Source organism: Garra rufa, chromosome 23 (genome assembly GCF_049309525.1).
Source record: "Garra rufa chromosome 23, GarRuf1.0, whole genome shotgun sequence".
Taxonomy (NCBI): Eukaryota; Metazoa; Chordata; class Actinopteri; order Cypriniformes; family Cyprinidae; genus Garra; species Garra rufa.
Genome location: NC_133383.1, coordinates 36,370,903 through 36,398,435, shown reverse-complemented (window position 1 = coordinate 36,398,435; position 27,533 = coordinate 36,370,903). Strand labels below are relative to the sequence as shown.

Genomic DNA, 27,533 nt, shown 5'->3' with positions numbered 1-27,533 from the left:
ACTTTTTTTTTTTGTTTCACAAAATTAACACTTTTCAAAACACATTTACCTTACATAGAGTAACATTGCACGTTATAATAAATAATATTCTTTTCTTTTTTCAAAGACGACAAAGGAAAGATGAAAGAGATCATTTATTCAGACTATAAATGTATAAATAAAGATAAAAATGTATAAATAAACATCTAGAACAATAAGCATCTTCCACGTGCCTGTGGAAAATAAATAGTACACGTATGTACAATATGAACACGACTCTGCGCTTAAATGGAGTCCTGCTGTCGACGGTGGTTTATCCAGTCAGTAAAAGAGATACATGGCTGTAATCCGTGTAATCTTCATCGTCCTCCTCTTCATCCATCTCTTCGGAGAGCGCTACGGAGGAATACATCAGCTGTCGCATTAGTGTAAAACACAACAGCATTCAGGCACAGAGTCTTAAACTGCATCTTTCTCCCAAAGCATCTCTAAGTGATGCTTTGCAATTCACACAAGGTTGTGGGATCACAGCTAAGAGAGGAAGGAGAGAGTGGGAGTGATTTGCTCTGCGAAACGCCGCCTCACCTCTGTCTTTTATTAGCGGAGACGATTTCTTGTACTTTGTATAAAATAAGTGTAAGAGACACTACGTAATCCCTTCTTATAAACAAAAATATCGCTTTTTGGAGGATGATTTGTCAATACCACACACAGACTGGGGCTGCTGAAGGGTGGTTCTAATTTAAGGCATTAACAGATGGTCTAACTGATCACTGAACCATCTAAACAAGTTCCTACTAAACATTAAATCACATTTTTCCCACATGAGATTTGTTACGTCCCACATTTTAGCCATTATACGGTCAAAACGAAAGAAGTGATATTCTCTAGAAGCATGAAAAAACGTCCTTGACTTTTAGAGGGATATGTTTTTTGTTAAAAAAAGAAAAATTCTCATTGCGCAAAATGGACATAACAAACCGACTGTGAAAAAATAGAGTTTCCCTTTATTAATAAACATAGATGATGTTAGGGGTCTGAAATGAAGTCTCTCTGGGCATATAAAAGCACAGCATACTGACCGTTTCAAAAACTGCAATTAAAATATGAGTTAGAAATATATCTATATATTAAAATACACATTTTAAAAAACTTTCCGTCCCCGTATTTTATATTTCCAGGGTCACTTTTTGCACCACAATGGCACCAGGTTTGCTTTTCTTTGTCCGTAACATCTGTATCATGGTCATCACAGAGCCGGTCAGCCTGCCGTAGGCAAAAACAACAAGATGTTTCATAAACAGAGCACGCTAAGTGAGTTTACGTCCCTATGTGCTTTCCACAAGACACCGTCAGTCACAGTGTAACCAAATCGGAGGAGCAGCATGTTCAGAAATCCAGAAATCCTTCCAGGCTTGACCTCAAAGATTTTGGCTTAACGCCTCATCAATAGATGAGCAGGGGACACTGTCCCGGACATTTCTAACGTCTCATCGCCAATGAGTTACTGTAAGTCTTTGCGATGCAAGGGCAAAAACACGCTCGCTTTCTCTCCGAGAGTCCTTGTTTGTTCCTTGTGGGGGTGATGGGAGGGACAAGAAAGAGGGGTGTTTTCGGCAGGGGGTGGGAATATGGGACATGGGTGCGGCCAGGTTTAACATCCTCTACTTACAGTTGCAGGATCCCGAGTGTTTGACTTCCAGGACGAGACCCAAAGAGCACGCGGCCTGCCTCATGGCGCACTCGCTCGGGTAGGTGGCGTTGTCGCTGGCGCAGACGCTGTCGCCAGGACGGCTCTCGGGACAGGTGTCTTCGCATACCACGCAGCGTCCCCGTCCCGTCCGCTTGTCCCACAGACACTTTCGTCCCTCCCGGCAGTTGATGTCTTCGCAGGACCTGGCGTCTGAGGACGACATTGGAGCAGACAAAGAAAATGAGAACTGGTATGATTTAGTTTGATGTAAAACCACTTTTCTCAAGCCCCCTCTCGGCTGTTAATTTTAGTCTTGTTTCACTCTGTGTGGTTTGAGGAGGTATTAAATAACGCAGAAAAGCAGCAACAGTCAAAGCTACCCATGTGAAACATGAATGTGTTATTGCAACAGAAAACAGAGTAATGAGAACCACATGTCTAAGAGGGGATTGTGCAAGCGCAAGATTTTTGTCTGATTCTCACCTATGCATTTCCCCTCGTAGGCGACTCCAATGGACCGGCCCATGATGCACGTGGCCCTTCGGATGTGGCAGGCGCTGGCGTACACGATCCCGTCATTCCCGCACAGGTACTGATCCGTTGAGGTCCCCTCAGGGCAAAGCCGGTTGCAGGTCACGCAGTAAGCGTTGTTGGTCTGGTCCAGTACACACGTCGAGCTTCCAGGACAGCGCACGTCATGGCACGACTCTGCTGGAAAATAATCATCCATCAATGCTGGCAGCTTCTGTCGTTAACAACCTTTTACACCTGGTTACATGAGAGCTTTGGGTTTTGTCAGTCTGTAAAAGGGTTTTGATTTTTTGACATTCGTTCATCTTCAGAACACAAATTGAGAGATTTTTGATGAAATGCGAGCGCTTTCTGACCCTGCATAGACAGCAACACAACTAACATGTTCAAGACTCAGAAAGGTAGTAAGGATATTGTTAAAAAAGTCCATGTGACATGGGCCTTGAACGTAGATGCATTGCTGTCTATGCAGGGTCAAAAAAGATTTCATCAAAAATATCTTAAAGGAAAAAAATTTACAGATACATTACTCACCCCCTTGTCATCCAAGATGTTCATGCCTTTTTTTCTGCAGTCATAAAGAAATTATGTTTCTCTCCATATAGTGGACTTCTATGGTGCCCCCGAGTTTGAACTTCCAAAATGTAGTTTAAATGCAGCTTTAAAGCGCTCTAAACAATCCCAGCCAAGGAAGAAGGGTCTTATCTAGTGAAACGATTGATTATTTTCTTAAAAAAATTACAATTTATATATTTTTTAACCTCAAATACTCGTCTTGTCAAGCTCTTCATGAACTCTGTGTATTCTGGGTCAAGACAGTTAGGGTATGTCGAAAAATCTCATTCTCTCTTCCAACTTCAAAATCATCCTACATTGCGGCAGACGCACCGACTCAGTGTTTACAAAGTAAACATGCAAAGAAGCCTTTACAAAAAAAAGGTAAAAGTGATGTAAGAAAATGAGATGGGACTTTTTCAACATACCCTAACTGTATTACCCTTACTGGATTACACAGAGCTAGACAAGACGAGCATTTGAGTTTAAAAAGTATATAAATTGTCAAAAACCAATTTTTTTCGCTAGATAAGACCCTTCCTTAGCTGGGATCGTTTAGAGCCCTTTGAAGCTGCATTTAAACCGCATTTTGGAAGTTCAAACTTGTGGGCACCATAGAAGTCTATTATATGGAGAGAAATCCTGAAATGTTTTCCTCAAAAAACATAATTTCTTTTCGACTGAAGAAAGAAAGACATGAACATCTTGGATGACAAGGGGGTGAGTACATTATCTGTACATTTTTGTTCTGGAAGTGAACTTCTTTCATTTGTGTTCTGAAGATGAACCAAGAACAACATGAGGGTAAGTTTTAAATTTTTTTGTTGAACTATCCTTTTAAGAAGACATGGAGTTATGCATGTTTCTTCAGTTACTTTTAATGCAGATTTGGGTAAATGATTGAGTCATAAAAAGTGGGTGTTACATAACAGAATGCAAGTTTGCTAAAACAATTCCTACATGATCCAATGAGATCGCGTGGCCCGCATGATGTCACCAGAAAAAAAAGTTGTTTCAGAGGCAGAGCAGCTTAAACAGATATTCAGCAGGAAAAAAATTAGGTCGGGACCTAATTTTCTATATCCATTAGGAATTGAGTGGATCATGAAAAATGTGTTACATAACCAAATGTAAATTAAAACGCAAGTTTGTTAAAGATCTGTCCAATAGATTGCACAGCCTAGAAGATGTCACTGGAACAAAAAGTTCTTTCAAAGCCAGAGCAGGTTATTATTTTTAAATATTTAGGATTGCAAAGACATTTTATCTTTGGAAAATAATTAGTGAGCAATTACGCTGAGTGACCGTACTTTTACATTTTCCTTGGTACTGTGCAGTCAGGTCAGGATGTCTTTTGCACTTGGCCCTAAGGAGGGCACACTCGTTCCGGTACGTTTTCCCATCGGAGCCACAGACAGGCCCTTTAAAGGTGACATTGGAGCAGTCTGGGGCACATACGCAGCGGGGCTTATTCCGTTTGTTCATTTTGCACCGCTTTCCAGGACCACAGTCCACATTATCACAAGTCTCTGTAGAATCAGTAAAGAAGGTCATGATTAATTGACATATCACTGCTGGACTCTTCATATAATCAATACCCTACTCATACATTCCTAACATGTCCTGTCTGAAATCTTCATAGGCTAACAATTCGATTTAAAACGTTCAATCTTAAGTGGTACCTTTACAAGGTATACAGTTCGGTGCACCGCCATTGAAGATCAGCCACCGGAAGAGCGTGTTATTGGGTACATCCTCCTCGGTCCACGCCGTGCCCAGGCGACCACTTCTACAACAGTCTTCCCGACTCATCCCAGACATGTACAGAACCTGGCATCTCCCGTTTTTCCCCTGCTGAAGCCAGCAGTTGCCAGCTGGAAAGAGTCACTTTATTATGTGCTGAATACTGTTCTGCTCATTTATCACTCATACCAGGCATGTAATTGAATGTAGCTAATTGAAACCAATTAGTGCCAAGCAGGGCCATAACTACCTCAGACATTAAGGAGGACATGTTGAATTGTTTTATCTTAGTTGTCTTAAATTCCTACCTTTTGTATTTAATATCTGGTTAGTTACATTTCAGTGCCAAGCTACATTATGACTATAAAATAACTGCAGGTTTGGCTGGGTTCAGGTAAAAGATCAAACAAACATTTGAAAATGATTTTAACGGTATTTTAAAAGAACCCAGGGTTTGAATTCCAACTGTTCAAAGAGTCTTTCTGTCATCTGAATCCACTCAAACTCTTAAGAAACACTATATTGTGGTTGTGCAAGCGTTTTTGTGCATTGCACGGCAACATGCTCAACCGTTTAGACATAATGCCATTATAAACATCATAAATAATTCAAATACCACACTTCCTATTGCACATAACGTCTGAAAATATGAATCATTTCGAGATCAGTCAGGAAGTGGCTTTCCAATGAACACCTACTTTAAATGCTTATAGGTGTCTTGAAAACAAGTTCACATCATTTTTTCTTAGCTTTTACGCACGCTCTAGCGCGCAGCCGCGCCGTTCAAGCTGCTCAAGTCCAGATCAATGCATGAATAGCTTAAACACTGCATAATGTCTCTCATTCAGACTTTCAGACTGCAGTCGAAGGATAAATGTCACTTTACCTTGTACTTTCTGCTGTTCCATCAAGTGCGCGAACCATATGAGAAGCGCGATCACGCCCTGGCGGAGCTGCGGTAACTGTAGCATCCTCAGAAAAAGTGGAGACGCGCGTTGGAGACAGACGGACTACAGACGGACAGATGTTCTCCCGATGCTTCGCACTCAGTGACTGTCATACACACGGAATCCGTCTCGCTTTTTAAATCTATATGGGGTCTCGAGTTGGATGCCTGTGGTGGGCGGTCTTCATACTTCATAGGGGGGTGGGGAGAGCATTGTAATAGTTTGCCCACCGAAATTTATCAGGTGACATTTGGACGTCTAGAAACTTTCTCTCCTCAAGAGCAACATTATGATTTGGGGGGTGGGGTGGGGGGATTTCAAAGAGTTGATTAACAGCAGAAAAGTGATTTGGGGTCTGTTTGTGTTTAATGTGGAAAGAAGGCTGATTGTTATAGTAAAACAGTTATTTGACATAAATATTTTTTTCCTTTCAACATATGCCAAACTTTGAGCTTGAACTTTATGAAGCAGAAATCAGTTCTGCAAAATTGCAGAATAAATAGTAGTATATTTTAATGTGATAACCTTTGATTGTTGTCGGATTGTAAACATTTCTAGAGACTTCAAATGTCTTTAAATGCTAATAATTTGTGATTTTCCGGTCGAGGCTAAATAAAATGTATTTCCAATTTATGTTGGAATAGAGACATGCTTAGAATAACAGGGTTGAGTTTTATGCTTAATATTGCACTGGTCTCGAGGCTTGACACTATAAAGTGTCTGTAATAAAGACTGTAATGTGATATTTCTGCAAATATCCAGTTTACTGTTCAAAATCATGGTAACAGGGTTGACTATTTTAGATCGTACCAGCCAAAAATCATAATACAATGTAAGGTGATGAAAAAAGTTAATGAGGATAAGAGCTGTTGTTATGGTTTACTTTTAAATTATTTTTTTGCATTTTTATACAGAGAAGTGGAAATTACAAGGTAACAGGGCTGATGCCCTACCTGAAATTTACATTTAGACATTTAGCAGACGCTTTTATCCAAAGCGACTTACAAAAGAGGATATATATACAAAAAATTATATCTTTTTAATAAAAAATGTCTAGTAAAACATATATAACATATATAAACACATATATTTGTTTATGTGTGTGTGTGTGTGTGTGTGTGTGTGTGTGTGTGTGTGTGTGTGTGTGTGTGTGTGTGTGTGTGTGTGTGTGTGTGTGTGTATATATAAATATTGTATTTTGTTTTTGGTTGGTACCATCTAAAATAGTCAACCCTGTTAACATGATTTTGAAAAGAAACTGGATATTTGTAGAAATATCGACATTGAAATCTTTATTAAACATATATATAACATATATAAACGTGTGTGTGTGTGTGTGTGTGTGTGTGTGTGTGTATATATTTATCATCATATATTGTTTAGTGTTGGCTGGTTTAGTGTTACCATGATTTTGAACAGAAACTGGATATTTGTAGAAATATCATCAACTTTGAAATCTTTATAATAAATACCTTGTAGTATCCAAACCTTGAGAACAGCGCAACACTAAGCATAAAACTCAGCCCTGTTATCAATTACATATATGAGTGAGAGAGAGAAGAAATACAGAATACTTTTATATATGTATTTTTGTTTATTCAAAAGCTGCATATTTGCTAATACAGCAAGAACTGGGAACTGACCAGACCAAAATTTACAAAATGAAGAAAAAATACATAAATGAAATGTTTTAAAATGAAATAAAGTTAATGGAATTTTGCTTAAATCTCTAAACACAGTAAAAGTTATAGTCAGTTTTTATATAAAGCACACCATTCATCCCATTGGTTATATTATGGCCTATCTAACAATAATGAGTTATTGGATTACTATAAACTAACAGTTTCTTCATTAAATCTGTATATACTCTACTGTACAGCAAATCAGACAATATGAATAGAGACAACAGCATCTCTGTCTGTGGCAATATGTGCTGTGGTATGAACTACTTAAGTCCTCTGCTTTTAATAATTCCAAACACTTTCCCATTCATTTCATCTGAAACAATAAGCGTTAATATTTTAAAGTCTCTTTATTGCTGTGAATTTTAATGGGTAATAATAGACTGAAGGATACGGTGATTCTAATTATAGTTGAGACAGTTGTTTGGTCCTCCCCAGGGTCAAAGCTGTAAATAAAGCACAAATTCACCTTCAAAAGGAAGCCGTAAGAGTGTTGCGTTACACCCCGTCTACACTACTAGTGACGCAAAGTGACACGACAAACCCCTGTGAAGCTGCTGACGTTGCGTACTTGCAGAGTAGACAAGCGCTTTTAGTTCATCATGTTTGCCCTTGCAATTTAGATGGTGGTACATTCATGATGCAAATATGTACTTTTTTTTACAATACTGAAAAGTTATTACTACTAGTTATGTCTAGTAAAAAAAAAAAAAAAATATATATATATATATACACAGATGTTTCTTTTGGTCACTATATGGCATCTGCCAGTGTTGCCAAGTCTGCAGTTTTCACACAAAATTGAGCTATATTATGCTGTTGCCGCAGGTTGTTTGCCACTCAGAACGGCATTAATTTTTGCACGATTTTTCTAGCCTATTTCATTCGGCTATTTTTGGCCGTGATTGGGCTAGTTTTTAGCCATTGCTGGTTTTCTTATACAGACCTGGCAACCCTGATTGGAGCAGTCAAAGTCCTGCAAGGCGAAAACACAAAGTGAATCACATACGTAATCGTTAACTTATTACATTCAGTGAACTTGAATGTTTTGGTAACAATTTCAGTCACAAACTGACCATATTGTTCTAATAATTATCTACACATTAAGCAGGTGTCGGTTCTGTACTTTGTAAAAAGTGTCGAATTAACGGGACTTAAAGCAGAGAACATCACGGTTCCATCAAACATAACATCTCTACAGCTGTGGCAGCATTTGGAGACCAGACATCCAAGGTTTTTGAGTTTAGGGCGATTTTGCTAGCCAATTTCCCTCGTAACTCAATTTAGCTTCTTATGGATGTGATTTGGCTAGTTTTGAGCTATTGCTGGTTTTGTTATGCAAACCTGGCAACCCTGATTGTAGCGGTCAAAATTGGTCTTTGAACACTCAAGAGCAAATTGTCTGTGCATCTGCAACCGTAGTTATGTGCATGTCTAAACAGACTTCAACACATTTTTTTTTAAACTAACACAATGCAGACTTCAATATTTTATTTTATTTTTGCAAAACTAACACAATGCAATAAGACAAAGGTGTTTGCTAACACATTAAAAAGTTACCATAGTTTAAAAACCTCTGATACTGAGTTAATACATATAAAAAACACAAACCAACACATTCTCACCTGTACAAAGTTATCCAACTTCTTTGGTAATTGGCCAGCGGCTGTACAATGTTGTGGCATCTTGGAAAAATCATTGATTTTTAGTGAGTGAAGACACGCTGACCGTTCCAAGATGGTGGGCGCGTCAACGTGAGTGGTTAAATGTGGCATCTACCTAAACATATCTATAGCACTAAGTATGTATTCCAGTTGAAGCCCTTAATTGGGTTAGATGCCATATTGAATTTGACATGGATGAAAACAAGGCTGTAAAGGATAGATTTACTGTCCTTACAATTGCACACACTGTATAAACATCCTAGATCACATAATTCTCACAATTTTCAAAACTGTTTTATGGTGTAACTGTCTACTGAAAGACATTTAATAAGCAGAACAATCAGTAGGTTGTTAAACAACATTTCAGTCAATTAAACACTTTACTTCTTTACTTCACAGCCTCCGTTTCCTGTCAAAACTTATTAGATTATTTGGTTTATTAGTAAGAAAAAAACCAAAGTAGTAAGCCTACTCGTGCCATAAAACAGTTTTAAGAAGTAAATGGTTAATCGGCTTGCCAGATATGTCTGGCTCGGACGCCGTTGTCCTGCTGTCCCTCTGTCGGAAAATTGGGAGAAATGCAGGACTCCGCAAGTGTCTCCTACCACACGTTGTTAATAACAATGACTGTGAAACGGGGACATACGTTGCACAGCTGTGGTCTGTGGTTGCAGATGTCACTGGATTGATCGAATGCCACACAGAATTGTCTTACTGAACAAAAACAGCCATCGGCTGTTTAATAATGGCGAAACGAGCGTTTGATCTATTGTTTTAAGGGTTTTTCTTGTATACTGATACCTATAATGGTTAGCCTATATATGCGCATAAGGCTTTACATGAGTCTCTAAATATAGTAACCATGAAGAAAGCGTTTTATATATTATATTTAGAGACATAACTTATGTTGGCTGGTGAATGGCTCCGGTTGATATTGTGAATGTGGAGACATCTGCTGGTGAAGGGTGGAAATGCTGAGGTAATTTTAGTAACGATTAAATGCCGCTATTTCAGTGATAAAAGCTCAATTAAGACTTAAGATAAGAGAAGAAGTGCGAATTTATAACACGTAATTTTAAACAGTCACAGCTTGATGGAGTTCCGGAATAAACAAAGCGTCATGTGTCTCTTTCCTTGCCATGAGTCAGCTGACCTGAAGCAAAACCAATTGGATTTCGGCTTTCAGGAAGACAAACCGACAGCACGCGGTGACTGGTGATGGGTTGAAGTTTACTTGTGTGCAGAGAATATACATACATGAATACCGAGGTAAGTCTGCTTTTGAAAATTGTTTATGTTTAACGTTACATTTTCTAATCAGTCTCCGGCAAAGCGAACGACATACTGTACGTAGTCCTTCATTCATTAGATTTTGTGAACTTGAATGTTTTGGTAACAGTTTCAGTTACAAACTGACCATATAGTTCTAATAAATGTCTATACGTTGAGCAGGTGTCAGTTCTGTACTTCGCAAAAAGTGCCGAAGTAACGGGACTTAAAGCAGAGAACATCACGGTTCCGTCCAACATATCATCTCTACAGCTGTGGCAGCATTTGGAGACCAGACATCCAAGGTGAATTTGTTATTATTTTAACTAACTTACCTTAATACTTTTGTTGGACTTTCAGATTAATTGGTGTATTTAGATTTATCAACACGATAAAACTATAAAAAGCGCCAATCATAATAATCAAGCAGGTGTGGTTTATATTGGCACTCAGTCCACCAATCAGAGACTTTGTTTATTCGTCGGAGACTTCACTGATAATAATATCAATGACAGCAGTAACAATAATTGTGGTAGTTATTATTAAGTATATATATATTTTTTACATGTAATAAATATTTTAACGTAAAAATACTAATTATAGTAGTATAAATAATAATTGTTATTAAGACGTATTTTTTATAATACACTACCAGTCAAATGTTTTTCTCTGCTCACCAGATCTGCATTTATTTGATCCAAAGTGCAGCAAAAACAGTAAAATCTTGAAATATTTTTTTACTATTTGAATATATTTTAAAATCTAATTTATTCCTGTGATCAACGCTAAATTTTTAGCATCATTACTTTTCAGTGTCACACGATCCTTCAGAAATCGTTATAATATGCTGATTTGCTGTTCAAGAAACATTTATTATTATCAATATTCAAAACAGTCGAGTACATTTTTTTTTTCAAGATTTTTTGATAATTAAAAAGATTTAAAGATCAGCATTTATCTGAAATAAAAAGCTTTTGTAACATTATACACTATACCATTCAAAAGCTTGGAGTCAATATACTTTCGTTTTAAAGAAATTTTAGACATGCATACTTTTATTTAGCAAGGATGCTTTAAATTGATCAAAAGTAATGATAAAGACATTTATAATGTTGCAAAAGATTTCTATTTCAGATAAATGAATGTTTTTCTGATCTTTCTACTCATCAAAGAAACCTTAAATTATATGCAACTGTTTTAAACATAGTAATATCAATAATAATATTAGAATATTAGAATTATTTCTGAAGGATCATGTGACACTGTAGACTGGAGTAATGATGTTAAAAATTCAGCTTTGAAATCACAGGAATAAATTACATTTTAAAGTATATTTAAATAGAAAACAGTTATTTTAAATAGTAACATTAACATTTTAATGTTTTTGCTGTACTTTAAATCAAATAAATGCAGGCTTGGTGAGCAAAAGTGACTTCTTTAAAAAATAAAAAATCTTACTGTTCAAAACCTTTTGAACCTTTTTTATTTAATATGTATTTTTATGTAGTTATGTAGAGAATGTGTATGGCATATTTTAAAAACCGTAACATTCATGTCATTAAAAGATGATTATTTTATATAATAACGCAGTATTTTTTGCAGTGTGAATTTTTTATACATTAGAACAAATGTATTAATTCTTAGCCAAGATTTGAAGTCTTTTTATGTGAAAGGTATCATGCTATGCATGTTCTGAAGCATATATATAACGCTAAGAATAACAAATGATCCACAAATTACAACCTTGTGTTATTTTCCAATATACTAGAGCAGAGGTGCACAAATTTGTAAATACAAAGGATGAAAAATCAAGCTTGATTGATGGCCATAGGCAAAAGTATTTTAAAATGTAATAAATGAATACATTTATATATGTGATATGAAATGGTCCATAAAAACCCAAATCAAAGCTGTTTGGCCCCTGGGCTATGATTTAGGTGTTTCTAGACTAGAGCATCTGTTTATTGCATATAGGCTTGTTTCATTCAGAAGATGTGTGTTCTGTTTGGCAGACTCTCTGTGTTACGGGATCAGGTGGTTCTGGCCGTGCGTCAGGAGTACGTTCCTCTGGGACAGCAGCCTTTGACCCTCAGAGACGGGGACGAGGTGGCTGTTATACCGCCTCTTAGTGGAGGCTAAAGAAATTACCAAGGTGGGCTTCCAATCTGATATCTCTAATATCTCATTTTTATGTATTTTATAATAATACAGTATAAGTATAAATATATAGCAACTTAAGTGTTTCATAGTGTACTTTATATTGTATTTAATATCTATAAAATATTCAATATATTATGTGTTTTTGTACAGGTATGGCTGCAGATGGGGGTCGAGATCTAATTACACTCACTACCGACAAACTTTCTGCTGATAGTGTTTCTCAATCTGTTACGTGTCCCTCCTGTGGTGCTGTGTCTCTGTTTATTGGTCAGTCTTTGTTACGCTATATTTAGTTGGATCATTGCTTGTGTTTAGGGTTAGCTTCCTTATGGTTATATATCCTGTTTTAGGAACTACCAGAGATAATTTTGAGGGGAAGAATGTGATCCAGCTTGAATATGAGGCGTACAGTCCAATGGCAGAGTCAGAGCTCAGGAAGATCTGCAGCGAGATCCGGACAAAATGGCCCAGTGTCAGACATATTAACATACAGCATAGACTTGGGTGAGTCTCACAGTTTCAGATATTTAGTGTAAAACACTTTAGATGTTTTATATCTAGAGTATATTTTCTGCTCTTTCCCACGTGTCCACAGTGTGGTTCCTATAACAGAAGCAAGTGTTATAATTGGGATCTCATCACCGCACAGAAGTGATTCCCTGGAGGCGGTGAAGTACTGCATCGACACACTCAAAGCTACTGTACCAATCTGGAAAAAGGTGTGATTTCTGGATAAATTAAAAATGAAGTGAGGCATTTTATTTTCTTTTTACATTCTGTAGGATTAAAAACCATAATATGGCACATTTTAAAGCTGATGTGTGTTATTCTATTACTTTCTAGTAAATAAGTTTTAAATAAACACTAAATACTCATAGATGAACTAAAGAATAAATGTTAATGAAACAGCAAGAAAATTTTTTTTTGGTAATTATTGTTAAACTTAAATTTGCAATAAATTATGGATGTATAGGTGATAGAAGAACATAAACTGATTATTAAAAATGAAAGTTTTATAAGCTATACATACATTTTATTCATTATAATTAACAATTAATTAATATTTCTTTTAACACAATGAGTTAAAAATAAATTCTAGGGCTGCTCGATTATGGCAAAAATCATAATTCCGATTATTTCGGTCAAGATTGTAATCACGATTATTTAACACGATTATGAGTGGGTCCGGAACTTTATATGAATGATTAATTTAAAGATACAATAGGAAAAAAAAGATACAAATGAAAGTTTTTTATTTTATGTAATTAATTGAATGTAAAATAAAACATAGTCTTCACTGTAAAAATTAAAGATGCTTTGTTTCTTATAAAAACTACAAAAGTTCCTCTGTTAAGAGCAGTGAGTGATTTTGTCTTTGTCTTTTGTTGTTTGATTAACATTAAAGCACAGACACGGCAGAAGGAATATTACTTGTGGCTGCTTTAAGAGCTGCACGGATCCAATATACTGTTTCACACGTATTTCCATTCTCAACTGTTTACGTTAATTTGAGACATAACTGGCGAATTTGCAGGAAAAATAACTAAACGCCACATTTTGACATATTTGACATATATTTGACCATTCAGGTGCGCATCTTAAGCTATACGTTCACTTTATTTGTCTGTGTTCTGCTCCGTCTCTGAGTGCAAACACAGAACAGTGAAAATTCTCTTTTGTGCTTTTAAAAACAAAACATCAAACAAACATGAATAAATCAAGCATGTTCCATTTTATACAAGTCACATTACATGATTTTACTGATTTGCATGTGAAATTGGGCTTTTATAGAAGAGCGAAAGCGCACAAAGGGGACAGAATCCAGAGCAATAATTGTATCTCGATTTTTGTATTTTCATAATCGTTTAAAGCCAAAATTTAATTTGAAACTGAATTTCGATTAATTGCACAGCCCTAATAAATTCTGCATATGACTTTGATATCATGACTTGACATCATAATATATCAAAAAAAAAATTATCATAATTAACCAAAGAAGAAGTTCACTTCCAGAATGAAAATGTCTTGATAATTTACTCACCACCATGTCATCCAAGGTGTTCATGTATTTCTTTTCGAGGAAAACATTCCAGGATTTTTCTCCATATAGTGGACTTTAATGGTGGCCAACGGTTTGAAGGTCCAAATTGCAGTTTCAGTGCAGCTTCAAAGGGCTCTACATGATTCCAATTGAGGAATAAGAGTCTTATCTAGCACTTTCTAAAAAAAAAATACAATTTTCTAACCTTTTTTTTAACCACAAATGCTCATCTTGCACTAGCTCTGCAATGTGCATCTTCATGCATTACGTAATCGTGTTGGAAAAGTCATGCATGGTTAGTTTTTTGGTTCAAAAAACTTTCTGATTTTCTTCAAAATCGTCCTTTTTTTGTGAAGGCTGTTTGACTTTCTTTGCACGTTCGCTTTATAAACACTGGGGTGGTACGTTCACCTATGTCTTGCATGATGCGTGAGGTTGAGCTAGTGCAAGACAAGTATTTGTGGTTAAAAAGTATATAAATTTGTATTTTTCTTAGAAAATGACAAATTGGTTTGCTAGATAAGACCCTTATTCCTTGGCCGGGATCGTGTACAGCCCTTTGAAGCTGCATTAAAACTGCAATTTGGATCTTGAACCCATTGGCCACCATTGAAGTCCACTATATGGAGAACAATTCTGGAATGTTTTCTTTTTGACAGAAGTAAGAAAGACATGAACATCTTGGATGACATGGGGATAAGTAAATTATCAGGAATTTTTCATTCTGGAAGTGAACTTCTCCTTTAAGTAAAAACAAAGTTGTAAGACACTACAGTTTCTGTTTGTGGAACCCCAGCTTTTTTTTTTTTTTATAATGACTTGTAACTTGTAATTATTCCCATCAAAGTGTACTCATTTCTCTTCATATATTACATTGCACAATTGTTTGGAACATGTTTGTAATTATTTTGTTCTTTTCAGGAAATATATGAGTCTGGGGAGCCATGCTGGAAAGAGAACAAGGAGTGTTTGTGGGCGGATGCTGGGAAGGATCCCAAACAAAGCTGAACTGTTAAATAGCAAATGAGCTACAGTAAATCTCATCAAGCACCAAGAGGTTTTTATTGAAAAAATACAAAGTCAAACGTTTTCCTGTATCACCTGATGAAACATAGAGATTTGAATCCAAAGACCATATTTCTAAAGAATAGAAAGTCTTAAAAAAGTACCAGTGCAAAAACATCATGTAAACATTAAGAGAAATCCTGCCTTTGATAAGACGGGCCTCAAAGATTTCCTAAAGACATCACAACATCAGTAGAAGATAAACCCTGAATTCATATAGCAATTTATTGGAAACACTTTTATATACAATTATATACATGCAAATATGTTTGACATTTCATACTATTTGACTACATTTTGTAATGCTTGGAATATTTGCTAATGCAGTCAAATAGTCATTAAATCTATTTGCATGTATATGGTTTACTGATATTATGCTTAGTTTATACTAATAAGAAACATTTTTTGGTTAACATTATAAAATGCTTACATCATTTGTTAGTGTAAGATTTAATGTTACGTTTTGAAAAGTGTTTCTTATTACTAACTTGATGAATTCGTGCAAGTAGTCACAATCATCCATTTCCTTGATGTTCTGTACAGTGGCACTGCTTACTGTTTTAGTTATTTGCTCATGCTTGCATAGTACAGACAAGAGTGGCAGCAGTATTCACAAGAACATACTTCACTACTTGCTGCATAAAAACATTTGTTTTGTGTTTGCATTTTGTGATTGCAGAAAATGATCTCAGTAGGATTTTATAAAGGCTTCTTTTTACTGATATAATTTGAGACACATGCCTGTTATGTTTTGGAATTTATGGGAAAAGACTTTTTTTGTCCTGAATTTTAACTCCACTATATAAAATAAATGATCAAATGTGTTCAAATAAGTTAGTCAGTGGCTCAAAGGTCCATTTACTCATATGCCAGCATATGATCTCTTAATTTCTATGGTATACGTACATCTAAAGTCTTACGGTCTTATATTTTCATCAGCTGTACTGTGCATATCCAGCCCGATTTTTCCTAACCACGTGTGTAATGTAGTGATAGGGAGTCGACTCCAAAAGCTGATTCCTCAACTCTGAATAGCAATAGTCTCCATTGCTGTGTCTGAAATGGCTCACTCATTCAATAATCCCTATAGTGAACCAAACGAAGCCAAGACTTAATACAGTGGGTGCAACAGTTGTCACAAAAACAACTTTGTCACAACACCCTTACCCAGTTGTTAAAATAATTAGAAAAATGTGTTCTCTCTCATTCTTTTAACTTTGAAATAGCACCCAAGGGGTGGCTTTCATCACTTTTCCCTCTTTGAAGCTGTATTACATTACAACTTCTCCAAAATCTATTGTTGCGCAAGTACATAACCAGTGTTCAAAATCTCCTTATTTTAGACAGTCTCGCAACGGTAAACTTATAATGAATTTAATAACTTGAGTGGTTCAGGTCGTTCGTCTTTGCGTCATTTCATTACATTTGTATGCATAAAGAAAGAGTCCCGGCTAGTAAGCTATATCACGTATGTGGATGCTGAAGATGGCGGATCATTCGTAGCCTCCACTTACAGAAGCTGGAATAATTAAACTTGTTGAACATTAGATGTTTTTTTTTTTTTTGTTGCTAAAAAGAACAATTTCTTTCCATTACATTTTATTGGTATGACAATTAGAGATTAGATTGATGAAATCAAATTGTAAACATAATTTACACCAACGTGAGGTCATATTTATTTTTTTTTTACGTGGGAAAATTTCAGATGACAATTTTGGACTTATTGTGAAAGGACTTTTTAAAGTACGAAATTTTAGTCAGAAATTTTTGCATGTTAAAAAATAAATACAACCTCATGTGATGTCAATCAAGTTTACACACTGCCGCCGAAACTTTCGTCCGTCATAAAAATTTGGATTCAATTTTCTGCGTTTTCACATCCGTAACAAGCATTATGATAGGAAAGGATGACGAATATGAGAAAACCGGAAAAACGCATACGAAAATTTTGGACTCTGAATTTTTTCGCATGTTAAAAAATAAATACGACCTAATGTTATGTCAGTGACATTTGCACACTGCTTCCAAAAGTTTCGTCCGTCATAAACTAATTCGGATTGGGTTCGATTTTTTTTTTTCGTTATTCACATCCATAGCAAGCATTTTGAGAGGTGTTTTGAATTCATCAATTTTTGGATCATGAAAGGTCAGCGGCAAAGACATTGGTTAACAAAATGGGGTTAAGTAAATAAATGATATTTGTGTTATTTTACAGATTTAATTATTGCAGGTTTGCGTCATATTCTGAGTGTGCATTTACTGTTTTTATTTATTTTGAATATAGAATCTGTTTTTGAATTAATGAATTAATGTTCACATTTAATCTAGAACCACATTAAGCATAATTTTTACACAGCGCACAACGCCTCTGCGCTTACTCCCGATTTCGCTCAACATGGGGACAAAAGAGCTGTCAGTGAATAAATGGGAAAACAAAATAACTGGTGTTACTTATTTGAAAAAACTGACTTTTTTCGTGACTTTGAAAGTCATGCGTTGCTTTACCAGTTACTTGAAAAAAAGTAATCTGATTACATAACCCAAGTTAAAGTTATGTCATCTCTGAATCACACTAATTTTGGGAGCCACAGTGAAAGTGTGGAGTTTTAATGTTCAAGGCTTTGTTTAAAAAAAAAAGCCTTAATTTATAGTGTGTAATACACCAACTGCCACCTTTTACCTGCTCTTATTGCACATCTTTGAATTTTTTGCACTAACTGGTTTGTCCACAAGGTGTCTGAAAAGTAATGGAGGAGACAGAACAAGAACAACAAACTAATGAAGACAGAAATAACAGATGCCCACGTTGACAAGCACTTGTTTGGGGATTTTAGAGATGGCCTTAACTTTAAGCGTTTAGATTTTATCACTCATAAATCTGAAAAAAATTGCGCACACTGGACAAGGATGACTCTTGCTAGTGCACACATGTCCAGCACCTGTGTTTGTGCACACTATCAAATAGAGGATATTTTGAAAGGCTATGTACATGCAAAAAACTATATCCTTAGAACCTGAGTCACAAAAGTCAAAGATCTAGTTGAGTACTAACTTCCCAGGAAAAGAATGGAAATGGTAAGACTGTGCCAAAAAGGTAAACCAGCGTTCAAGTCAAGCAGGGAAATATCACTTGCCTTGAGAAATCAAATTGGCAATTTTTAAAAACCCAGTTGCTCTTTCTAGCCTCTTCTGCCTATTTGTGTCGGAAAGGGAAGCAGTGACGTCTCCAAAAGAGTCTCAGCAGGTTTCTTAGGGCGTCTCACTGTTTTCCTGCAGTTCCTGATGTTCTGCCCCATTCTCTGCTTCATTCTCGGCTGCGTTCATCATCGGTTGATACTTCCTCTTGAAGAATCCAAGCTGAATGTAAACAATACATGGATTTAAGAAAAACAATGACAAGATGTAGACAGAGTAAATGTTAAAACAGTGAAATACAGTACCTTCCAAAGCAATGCGACAGCAGCAGCCAATAACAACAGACCGCCAATAACACTTCCTATAATGGCGCCCACTGGAACGTCCCCTTTAGCTCCAGGTTTGCTCACTTTGACTGCAACCTGCAATGAAGTGTTAAATCGTAAATTTAGCCTACATGAGTAATGACTGCTGGTCCCATAGAAACAAAATATATATTTTATATTTTATTTATATTTTTTTAGCCAAAAATATTTTACATGTATGAAAATATATTTATTTTAAATTAAACATTGTACATTATATGTTACAGAAAACAAATGTAAAGCTTTTCTTCAAGTGTGACATGAATGTATTTTGTTGGATTGGAATAAATGAAAGGGAAAATATATAATAATAAGATGATGTACAAGAGGCATCATTGTGGAAAAAAAAATATTTCTCAGCTTTTATTTACATTTGAAAAGTGGCATGTCCAAAATTATTCATACCCTTTGCGAACTGTCACAGTCTATGGGAAAATCCAAAGTTCTATACCATTCCAAATAGTCCAAGCTGTTCTAAAGCATCCTAATTACCCTGATTCATTGGGAACAGCTGTTTTAATCAACTCAACAGGTGAAAAACAGAAGCTCTCTGCTGTTGGTTTGTGGACAGTCATGGTTAAGACAAAGGAGTTCACTGAGGACCTGCGGCTGCGCATTGTGGCTGCTCACAAGTCAGGAAAGGGCTATAAGACCATATCTAAATGTTTTGAAGTTCCAGTGGCTACAGTGCAAAGTATATGTATATGTAAGGATATGTATGAATGGCCGGTTTCTGCCACTGAATAAAAAGAAAAAAACTTATTTTACATCACAATTCAGATTTTTTCGCAATTGAGAAATAAAGTCACTATTTGGAGAAAGAAAGTCAGAATTATGAGATTATATCTCATAAGTTTATATCTCGAAATTAGAATTTTATAACATGCAACTGCACAATTGACATAAATTTGCAATTCTGAGAACATATCGGTGTTTTTCCCCCTCAAAATTGGACTTTATAACTAGCAATTGTGAGAATTGTAAGATACAAACACATTTTTGAAAAAAAAAAAAGTCTTAATTGTAAGTTTATATCTCACAATTCTAAGAAAAGAAGGTATGCAATAACATTTTTAAATTTTTTAGTCAGTGGTGGAAACAGGCTTCCAAAGATATATCACATTTGAGGGGAAACATGTCACATGATCCTGCTGTGTTTTGTCTGTACCTGCAGGTGTTTCTGTTCGATGAACAGCAGCTCCGGTTGAGACGTCTCTATATCAGCTCTCACGGAGAGCACAGTGTACAGGAAATCAGCCTTGAATGAACAAACAAACACTGTGAACCCCAGCATTGGCCCAGACTGATATGAGAAAAGCACTGAGATGAGTTCATTTACCATTGCAAAGGTACCATTCCATATGTTTGTCGTTACATTCACGTAATAATCACTCTTCTGCTCCAGGTCCTTCAGGACGCATTGCATTGAGTGGCATGTGGCCGTTTTGCAGTTCTGTGGATGGTGAACAGATGATCAGTGCGGATGTAAATGAAGACATCCTGTTATTTGTAATCACAGACAGGATTAGTCATCATGCAAATCAACAAGTTCATCTAGATCTAATTAAAAACATTATTACAAATATATATTACTGGGTTTCATACTTCATTCATTCATTCATTAGTGTGTCACAATCAGTCATTTGGGGATTTTTATGTATTTATAGATAAAAATCCACAAGCACTTACCAGTTCATCTGTTCTTCTGAAACTCTCCTCTGTGATTCGAGCTGTGTAAGGTTTTTCACTGATCTTGAACGGGTCGATCAGATGACCATCTGCACAATGGATTTTTTCAGCCTATTTGTAGGAAATATCGTGTCAAATCATTTCCACATTCTTCATGTTTATGATGGATTGTGTGTACTAATTTCATGTTTATTATGGATCCTCACAGGTGATGCTTTTATGCTGGTTGTGTACAGGAGAGGATTTCCTGCTTTGGTGGTGTTGGGCAGCGAGACGGTGAGGTAAACCAGACTGACTGGGACAGTTCCTGTAGAAACCTAGAGGAATAAATACACTCACATCAGCACTACCATAAACTGAAGGATTCATCCATTTGACTACCACATCAACTCACCTTCAAGTTAAAGTTAAAATCTGGCCCAATGTCCTTAAAACTTCTCACTGTGGTAGCGAAGTTGTCATCTTTTTCAAGTAAATAAACATCTATGTTTGATTCTCTGAAGAAATTGAAATATAACAAAGAGATTATTTAGACAGGTTAGTCAAGTAAAGAAGTTCACTTCCAGAACAAAAAATTACAGATAATTTACTCACCCCCTTGTCATCCAAGATCTTTCTTTCTTCAGTTGTAAGAAAATAGTTTTTTGAGGACATAATTTCAGGAATCTTTTCATATAGTGGACTTTAATGGTGCCCATGAGTTTGAACTTCCAAAATGCAGTTTAAATGCAGCTTCAGCCGAGGAAGAAGGGTCTTATCTAGCAAAACTGTTGGTTAACTTCTACAAAAATGTTCAATTTATTTACTTATTACCCTCAAACGCTCAACTTGTCTAGCTCTGCGTGAACTCTGTGTAATCTGGTTCATGACAGTTAGGGTATGACCTTCCTTGTGCGTTCACTTTTTCATACCCTAACTGTATTCACACAGAGCTAGACAAGATGAGCATTGGAGGTTAAAAAGTATATAAATTGTAAAAAATTTTTTGAAAATAACCGATTGTTTCGCTAGATAAGACCCTTCTTCCTTGGCTAGGATCATTTACAGCCCTTTGAAGCTGCATTTAAACTGCATTTTGGAAGTTCAAACCCGCTGGCACCATTAAAGTCTACTATATGGAGAAAAATCCTGAAATGTTTTCCTCAAAAATCATATACAGTCGTGGCCAAAAGTTTTGAGAATGACACAAATATTAGTTTTCACAAAGTTTGCTGCTCAACTGCTTTTAGATCTATGTTTCAGTTGTTTCTGTGATGTACTGAAATATAATTACAAGCACTTCATACGTTTCAAAGGCTTTTATCGACAATTACATGACATTTATGCAAAGAGTCAGTATTTGCAGTGTTGGCCCTTCTTTTTCAGGACCTCTGCAATTCGACTGGGCATGCTCTCAATCGACTTCTGGGCCAAATCCTGACTGATAGCAACCCATTCTTTCATAATCACTTCTTGGAGTTTGTCAGAATTAGTGGGTTTTTGTTTGTCCACCCGCCTCTTGAGGATTGACCAAGTTCTCAATGGGATTAAGATCTGGGGAGTTTCCAGGCCATGGACCCAAAATTTCAACGTTTTGGTCCCCGAGCCACTTAGTTATCACTTTTGCCTTATGGCACGGTGCTCCATCGTGCTGGAAAATGCATTGTTTGTTGTTGGATTGTTAGAAGAAGTTGCTGTTGGAGGGTGTTTTGGTACCATTCTTTATTCATGGCTGTGTTTTTGGGCAAAATTGTGAGTGAGCCCACTCCCTTGGATGAGAAGCAACCCCAAACATGAATGGTCTCAGGATGCTTTACTGTTGGCATGACACAGGACTGATGGTAGCGCTCACCTTTTCTTCTCCAGACAAGCCTTTTTCCAGATGCCCCAAACAATCGGAAAGAGGCTTCATCGGAGAATATGACTTTGCCCCAGTCCTCAGCAGTCCATTCACGATACTTTTTGCAGAAGATCAATCTGTCCCTGATGTTTTTTTTGGAGAGAAGTGGCTTCTTTGCTGCCCTTCTTGACACCAGGCCATCTTCCAAAAGTCTTGGCCTCACTGTGCGTCAGATGCGCTCACACCTGCCTGCTGTCATTCCTGAGCAAGCTCTGCACTGGTGGCACTCTGATCCTGCAGCTGAATCCTCTTTAGGAGACGATCCTGGCGCTTGCTGGACTTTCTTGGACGCCCTGAAGCCCTCTTAACAATGCAGTGGAAAGTTTTTTTCAGGATTAAGTTCATTTTCATGGCAAAGAAGGACTATGCAATTCATCTGATCACTCTTCATAACATTCTGGAGTATATGCAAATTGCTATTATAAAAACTTAAGCAGCAACTTTTCCAATTTCCAATATTTATGTAATTCTCAAAACTTTTGGCCACGACTGTACACGACTGAAGAAAGAAAGACATGAATACCTTGGATGACAAGGGGTGAGTAAATTATCTGTAAATTTTTGTTTTGGAAGTGAACTTCTCTTTTAAGGTTCTTGTTTAATAATTGGATATCAAGCAGAAACAGTGTGGGCGAAAGATACTTTAAAAAGTAATGCATTACAATATTGTGTTACTCTAATTACTTTTACTTTTTATGTTACTTTACAAGTATTTTTGCCAACTGTAAAGGCCCTTACACATGAAAAATTAAATTAGTAAGCCTTAGGCTGAAGGATTTCTCTCAACATGGAAACTGCAGAGGTGAATAAATGGGAAAACAAAGTAACTTGTGCTACCTATTTGAAAAAGTAATTTAGATATTATCTTGTAAGTAACATACATACATATGAAAACATTTGCCTTGTGAAAGTATTCATTCCCCTGCTTTTTTCACATTTTATGTTGCTGCCTTATGTTAAACTGGTTTAAGTAACTTTTTTCACATCAATCTACACTCCATGCACCCCATTTACAAAGTAAAAACAGAACTGCCAACTTCGTGAATTTATTACAAATAAAAAACACTGAAAGAAATACATTGCATAAATATTCATACCCTTAAAGGAGTAGTTCACTTTCAGAACAAAAATTTACAGATAATGTACTCACTTCCTTGTCATCCAAGATGTTCATGTCTTTCTTTCTTCAGTCTTAAAGAAATTGTTTTTTGAGAAAAACATTTCAGGATTTCTCTCTATATAATGGACCTCTAATGGTTTCAACTTCCAAAATGCAGTTTAAATGCAGCTTCAAAGTGCTCTAAACGATCACAGCCAAGGTAGAAGGGTCTTATCTAGTAAAACGATCTGTTATTTACTAAAAACATTTACACTTTATATACTTTTTAATCTCTACACAGAGTACACACAGAGCTAGACAAGACGAGCATTTAAGGTTAAAAAGTATATAAATTGTAATTGTTTTTAGAAAATAACCAATCGTTTTGCTAGATAAGACCCTTCTTTCCTTGGCGGTGATCGTTTAGAGCACTTTGAAGCTGCATTTTGGAAGTTCAAACTCGGGGGCACCATAGAAGTCCATTATATGGAGAGAAATCCTGAAATGTTTTCCTCAAAAAACATAAATTTCTTTACGACTGAAGAAAGAAAGACATGAACATCATGGATGACAAGGGGGTGAGTACATTATCTGTAAATCTTTGTTCTGAAAGTGAACTACTTTAACTCAGTACTTAGCTGAAGCACCTTTATAGCCTTTTGGTTATGATGCGACAAGGTTTGCACATGTATGGTCTGGACTGGGTTTTCATTAAGGCTATCTCAATATTTTGGTACACTGAGCTTCCCTTCTACTCTGACAACTCCCTCAGTCCCTGTCGCTGAAAAACAGTGTTGTTTCAAACTTATTCAATTAAGGGTAATGAATTTTTCTGAACTCTTTCCCAGATCTGTGCCATGACACAAACCAAGCCCTGATGTCAAAAAACTCTACATGCAGTTTTTTGACATCAGGGCTTGGTTTTTGCTCTAATATGCAATGTCAGCTGTTAGACCTTTCATTGAGACGTGTGCCTTTCCAAAACATACTCAATTTAATTTGCCATAGATTAACATCTCTCAAAGTGTAGTAACATTTACAAGCATAATGAATGCTCCTGAGCTAAATTTCAACTGTCTCAGATAAGGGTATGAATACTTATGCAATAGAATCATTTAAGTTTTTTATTTTGAATAAAGTTGTCACAAACCTTTTCTTTGTCATTTGTCTGGTGTATGGAGTTGTAGACTGATATGTAAAAAAGTAATTTAAAGCATCTGAACTTTGTGTGAGCACGTCATAAATAGAACGTGGCAGCAGTTTACTGTCGGGGATTTGTCGTGTCGCGTCGTGCCAGTGTAGACACGGTGTTAAGCTCACCAAGGCTGCGGTTATTTGATAAAAAATACAGTAAAATTGTCAAATAATATTGCAAATTAACTGTTATCTAGTATATGAATATATTTTAAAATGTAATTTATTTCTGAAATTCAAAGATGCATTTTCAGCATCATCAACAGCATTTATTCTAAACAGAAATCTATTGTAACGTTATAAATGTCTTTACTGTCACTTCTGACCAATTTAACACATTCTTGCTGAACAAATAACAACAAAAAGTACTAGTCTAACTGACCCCAAACTTTTTATAAGAAGAAATATTATGGCCCGGTCCTAAATGGCACACTTCATGTCCACTTATGGTCTTGCAGACTTACAATGGCCGGCGCATGCAATGTTCATTAAGTCAATGAGACCATAGGGTGTCCAATTCATTATTTTAGCTTTCAAAAAGGCAGACTTCCACCTGATAGTCAAAGCAGCATTTCATCATGAAAGTCTGAACTCTTGAGGAAGACTGCAATGGTTTAGGGTGTGATTCGGGACAGGGCCTACAGTATGTAGTCGCAGAATGATGTACTGGCCAATCAGAATTAAGTATTACGGAGAGGTGTTTCATGTCTGACCTGCTGAGGATGATCTCAGAGTTGTATTGGACAGGAATGGAGACAGAGATCTTATTATCAGCAGGAGTTTCCTCTGTGCTGTCACTGCAATGCAAATGAAACAAAGATTAACAGAACAACCTCCTCAAACATGACTAAACCTGTGGTCTTTTGCACTGAGCGATTGCATTCGCACTGGCAGCAGGAACTCTGAAGCGGCTGACAGCGATGTCTTTATTTGCAGCATTTACAAACATCAACATTTGATGAATGGAGGATGCCGTGAACAGAGCTGTTTATCTTGCGCGTTTCGTGATAACGGAGATGGAATGTAAACCAAACAGAGTTTCTAGAACTAATTACATTCCTAGTTCCTGCGGTGCGAACATGCCAAAAAGCAGGAACTTCTGCCAATGGTTCTAGGAATTATTAAAAGGTTCCTCCAGTGCGAAAGCTCCTAATGCTACCTGCTGCTTATTTTCAGTGTTCAGGGACTGTCAGATTTTTGCAATCTTTTCTAAATTGCTTTTGTAAAGCATCTGCACAGGAATGTAATAAAACCATAAAAGTCAAAACAGTTTACCTTAAAGCTTCAAAGACAACATTGGCAGTTTTCTGAAGCTGATTCAAGTTAAAGTCAAAGTTGACCACAAATGTAACCTGTGGAAAACATACAAAACCATTACAATCATATCAGTCATATACAGACATTAGTGCTCATCAAAGTCTGTGTGTCTCACCGATTGGTCCGTCCTCAGCGCTGGATAACTCACTTGGCAGATGAGTGTGTCTGATTCTTTCATCATTGTGCACTTCACCTCTGTTCCTTCCGTCTGCAATATCAGGTTGAATAAACAAAAAATAGCTGTTTTTGAACACAAGAATGTGTGTGTGCCGTGTAAGCAAAATATGCATATTATATCTGACCACAAAACCAATCATAAGGAAATATGAATAAACAAGCTTTCCATTGATGTATGGTTTGTTGGAATAGGACAATATGTGGCCGACATGCAACAATTTGAAAATCTGGAATCTGAGGGTGCAAAAAAAAAATCTAAAAATAATGAGAAAATCACCTTTAAAGCTGTCCAAATTAAGTTCTTAGCAATGCATATTACTAATCAAAAATTAAGTTTTGATATATTTACTGTAGGAAATTTACAAAATATCATGGAACATGATCTTTACTTAATATCCTAATGATTTTTGGCATAAAAGAAAAATAGATTATTTTGACCCATACACTGTATTTTTGGCTATTGCAAGAAATATAACCATGCTACGACTGGTTTTGTGCTCCAGGGTCACATATTGCACTTAAATTATGGTTAAAATCCTGTATATGGAAGTGTGAATGAGATTTCAGGATACAGGAGTTTTGTATCCAGAATCCTGCTCAGTTTTGTACTAATAGTTAGCATTGGTTGTGAAGTACCTGTGGTGTAACAGAAGCATAGAAGAGGTTCCTGGAGTAGCTGGCCGATACTCGTGCATTGTACGCGTTTTCCTTCCTGTTCATCACGGTCACAGTGAAGGAGAGTCTTCTCTTGTTCTGACTGACCACCAGTTGAGTTTTACTAGAAATAAAACAAAAAAAACACGTATATACCAATTGTATATACTTATATTTTACATAAGAGATTTAAATTGATGTGTTGGCAAAAAGTTAGATAACAAAATTAGACAACAGACTGAATTTTACATTTCCTAAATGATGTATCAGTATTTGTATTAGTATTTTTGTCCAGTTTAAGGTGACAGTTTACCCAAAAATGAAAAAAACTGTCATTAATTACTCACCCTCATGTTTTTCCAAACCTGTAAGACCTTCATTCATCTTCAGAACACAAATACTTTTGATGAAATCCAATAGCTTTCTGACCCTGCATAGACAGCAATGCAACTGACACATTCAAGACCCAGAAAGGTAGTAAGGACATTGTTAAAATAGTCCATGTGACATCAGTGATTCAACTCCAATGTTACGTTGCTTTCAATGCAGGGTCGGAAAGCTCACGGATTTCATAATTTCAAAAATATCTTAATTTGTGTTCTGAAGATGAACGAAGGTCTTGCGGGTTTGGAACAACATGAGGATGAGTAATTAATGACAGAATTTTCATTTTTGTGTGAACTAACCCTTTAAGT

At 36.3% G+C, this 27,533-nt stretch overlaps 4 protein-coding genes across 5 annotated transcripts in view; 2 read left to right on the top strand and 2 right to left on the bottom strand.

Moving 5' to 3' along the window:
- Positions 1–119: 119 nt before the first annotated feature.
- Positions 120–5,620, bottom strand: fstb (follistatin b). Of its 2 annotated transcripts, none has more exons than XM_073829953.1 (6): positions 5,388–5,620; positions 4,441–4,632; positions 4,069–4,287; positions 2,156–2,383; positions 1,652–1,882; positions 120–375 (listed from the first exon to the last, which is right to left on the bottom strand). In XM_073829953.1, exons 1-6 carry the CDS (start codon positions 5,470–5,472, stop codon positions 293–295), a joined length of 1,038 nt encoding a protein of 345 aa, XP_073686054.1. In that variant the 5' UTR covers positions 5,473–5,620; the 3' UTR covers positions 120–292. The 2 variants fall into 2 exon arrangements, with proteins under 2 accessions (XP_073686054.1, XP_073686055.1); XM_073829954.1 differs by having other exon boundaries at positions 2,156–2,380.
- Positions 5,621–7,992: 2,372 nt separating this feature from the next.
- mocs2 (molybdenum cofactor synthesis 2) lies at positions 7,993–12,213 on the top strand. The gene is made up of 3 exons (XM_073829085.1): positions 7,993–10,063; positions 10,247–10,368; positions 12,076–12,213. The coding sequence occupies exons 1-3, from the start codon at positions 10,052–10,054 to the stop codon at positions 12,200–12,202; spliced, it is 261 nt and encodes an 86-aa protein (XP_073685186.1). The 5' UTR covers positions 7,993–10,051; the 3' UTR covers positions 12,203–12,213.
- Positions 12,214–12,375: 162 nt separating this feature from the next.
- LOC141298773 (molybdopterin synthase catalytic subunit) lies at positions 12,376–18,515 on the top strand. Its single transcript, XM_073829084.1, has 4 exons — positions 12,376–12,490; positions 12,574–12,727; positions 12,819–12,942; positions 15,186–18,515. The coding sequence occupies exons 1-4, from the start codon at positions 12,376–12,378 to the stop codon at positions 15,270–15,272; spliced, it is 480 nt and encodes a 159-aa protein (XP_073685185.1). The 3' UTR covers positions 15,273–18,515.
- The window catches only part of itga2.2 (integrin, alpha 2 (CD49B, alpha 2 subunit of VLA-2 receptor), tandem duplicate 2), a 36,345-nt gene continuing 24,114 nt past the window's right edge, over positions 15,303–27,533 (bottom strand). Inside the window, 11 exon segments of the mRNA XM_073829083.1 lie at positions 15,303–18,686; positions 18,770–18,886; positions 19,998–20,087; positions 20,169–20,282; positions 20,519–20,629; positions 20,725–20,835; positions 20,913–21,015; positions 25,404–25,487; positions 25,966–26,042; positions 26,123–26,215; positions 26,821–26,962. Coding sequence (XP_073685184.1) covers positions 18,579–18,686; positions 18,770–18,886; positions 19,998–20,087; positions 20,169–20,282; positions 20,519–20,629; positions 20,725–20,835; positions 20,913–21,015; positions 25,404–25,487; positions 25,966–26,042; positions 26,123–26,215; positions 26,821–26,962 — 1,150 coding nt within the window. The 3' untranslated portion in view covers positions 15,303–18,578.

What these genes read in the sequence shown, in the direction of transcription:
- fstb (XM_073829953.1), bottom strand. Translation starts at nt 5,472, where the DNA reads ATGCTACAGTTACCGCAGCTCCGCCAGGGCGTGATCGCGCTTCTCATA. An exon ending in CTACGAGGGGAAATGCATAG is followed by an intron (nt 1,883 to 2,155) that starts GTGAGAATCAGA and finishes TGTCGTCCTCAG; the next exon opens with ACGCCAGGTCCTGCGAAGAC. An exon ending in ACACTCGGGATCCTGCAACT is followed by an intron (nt 376 to 1,651) that starts GTAAGTAGAGGA and finishes ATTCCTCCGTAG; the next exon opens with CGCTCTCCGAAGAGATGGAT.
- mocs2 (XM_073829085.1), top strand. An exon ending in TTGGAGACCAGACATCCAAG is followed by an intron (nt 10,369 to 12,075) that starts GTGAATTTGTTA and finishes TCTGTTTGGCAG; the next exon opens with ACTCTCTGTGTTACGGGATC.
- LOC141298773 (XM_073829084.1), top strand. Translation starts at nt 12,376, where the DNA reads ATGGCTGCAGATGGGGGTCGAGATCTAATTACACTCACTACCGACAAA. An exon ending in TGCTGTGTCTCTGTTTATTG is followed by an intron (nt 12,491 to 12,573) that starts GTCAGTCTTTGT and finishes ATCCTGTTTTAG; the next exon opens with GAACTACCAGAGATAATTTT. An exon ending in AACATACAGCATAGACTTGG is followed by an intron (nt 12,728 to 12,818) that starts GTGAGTCTCACA and finishes ACGTGTCCACAG; the next exon opens with TGTGGTTCCTATAACAGAAG.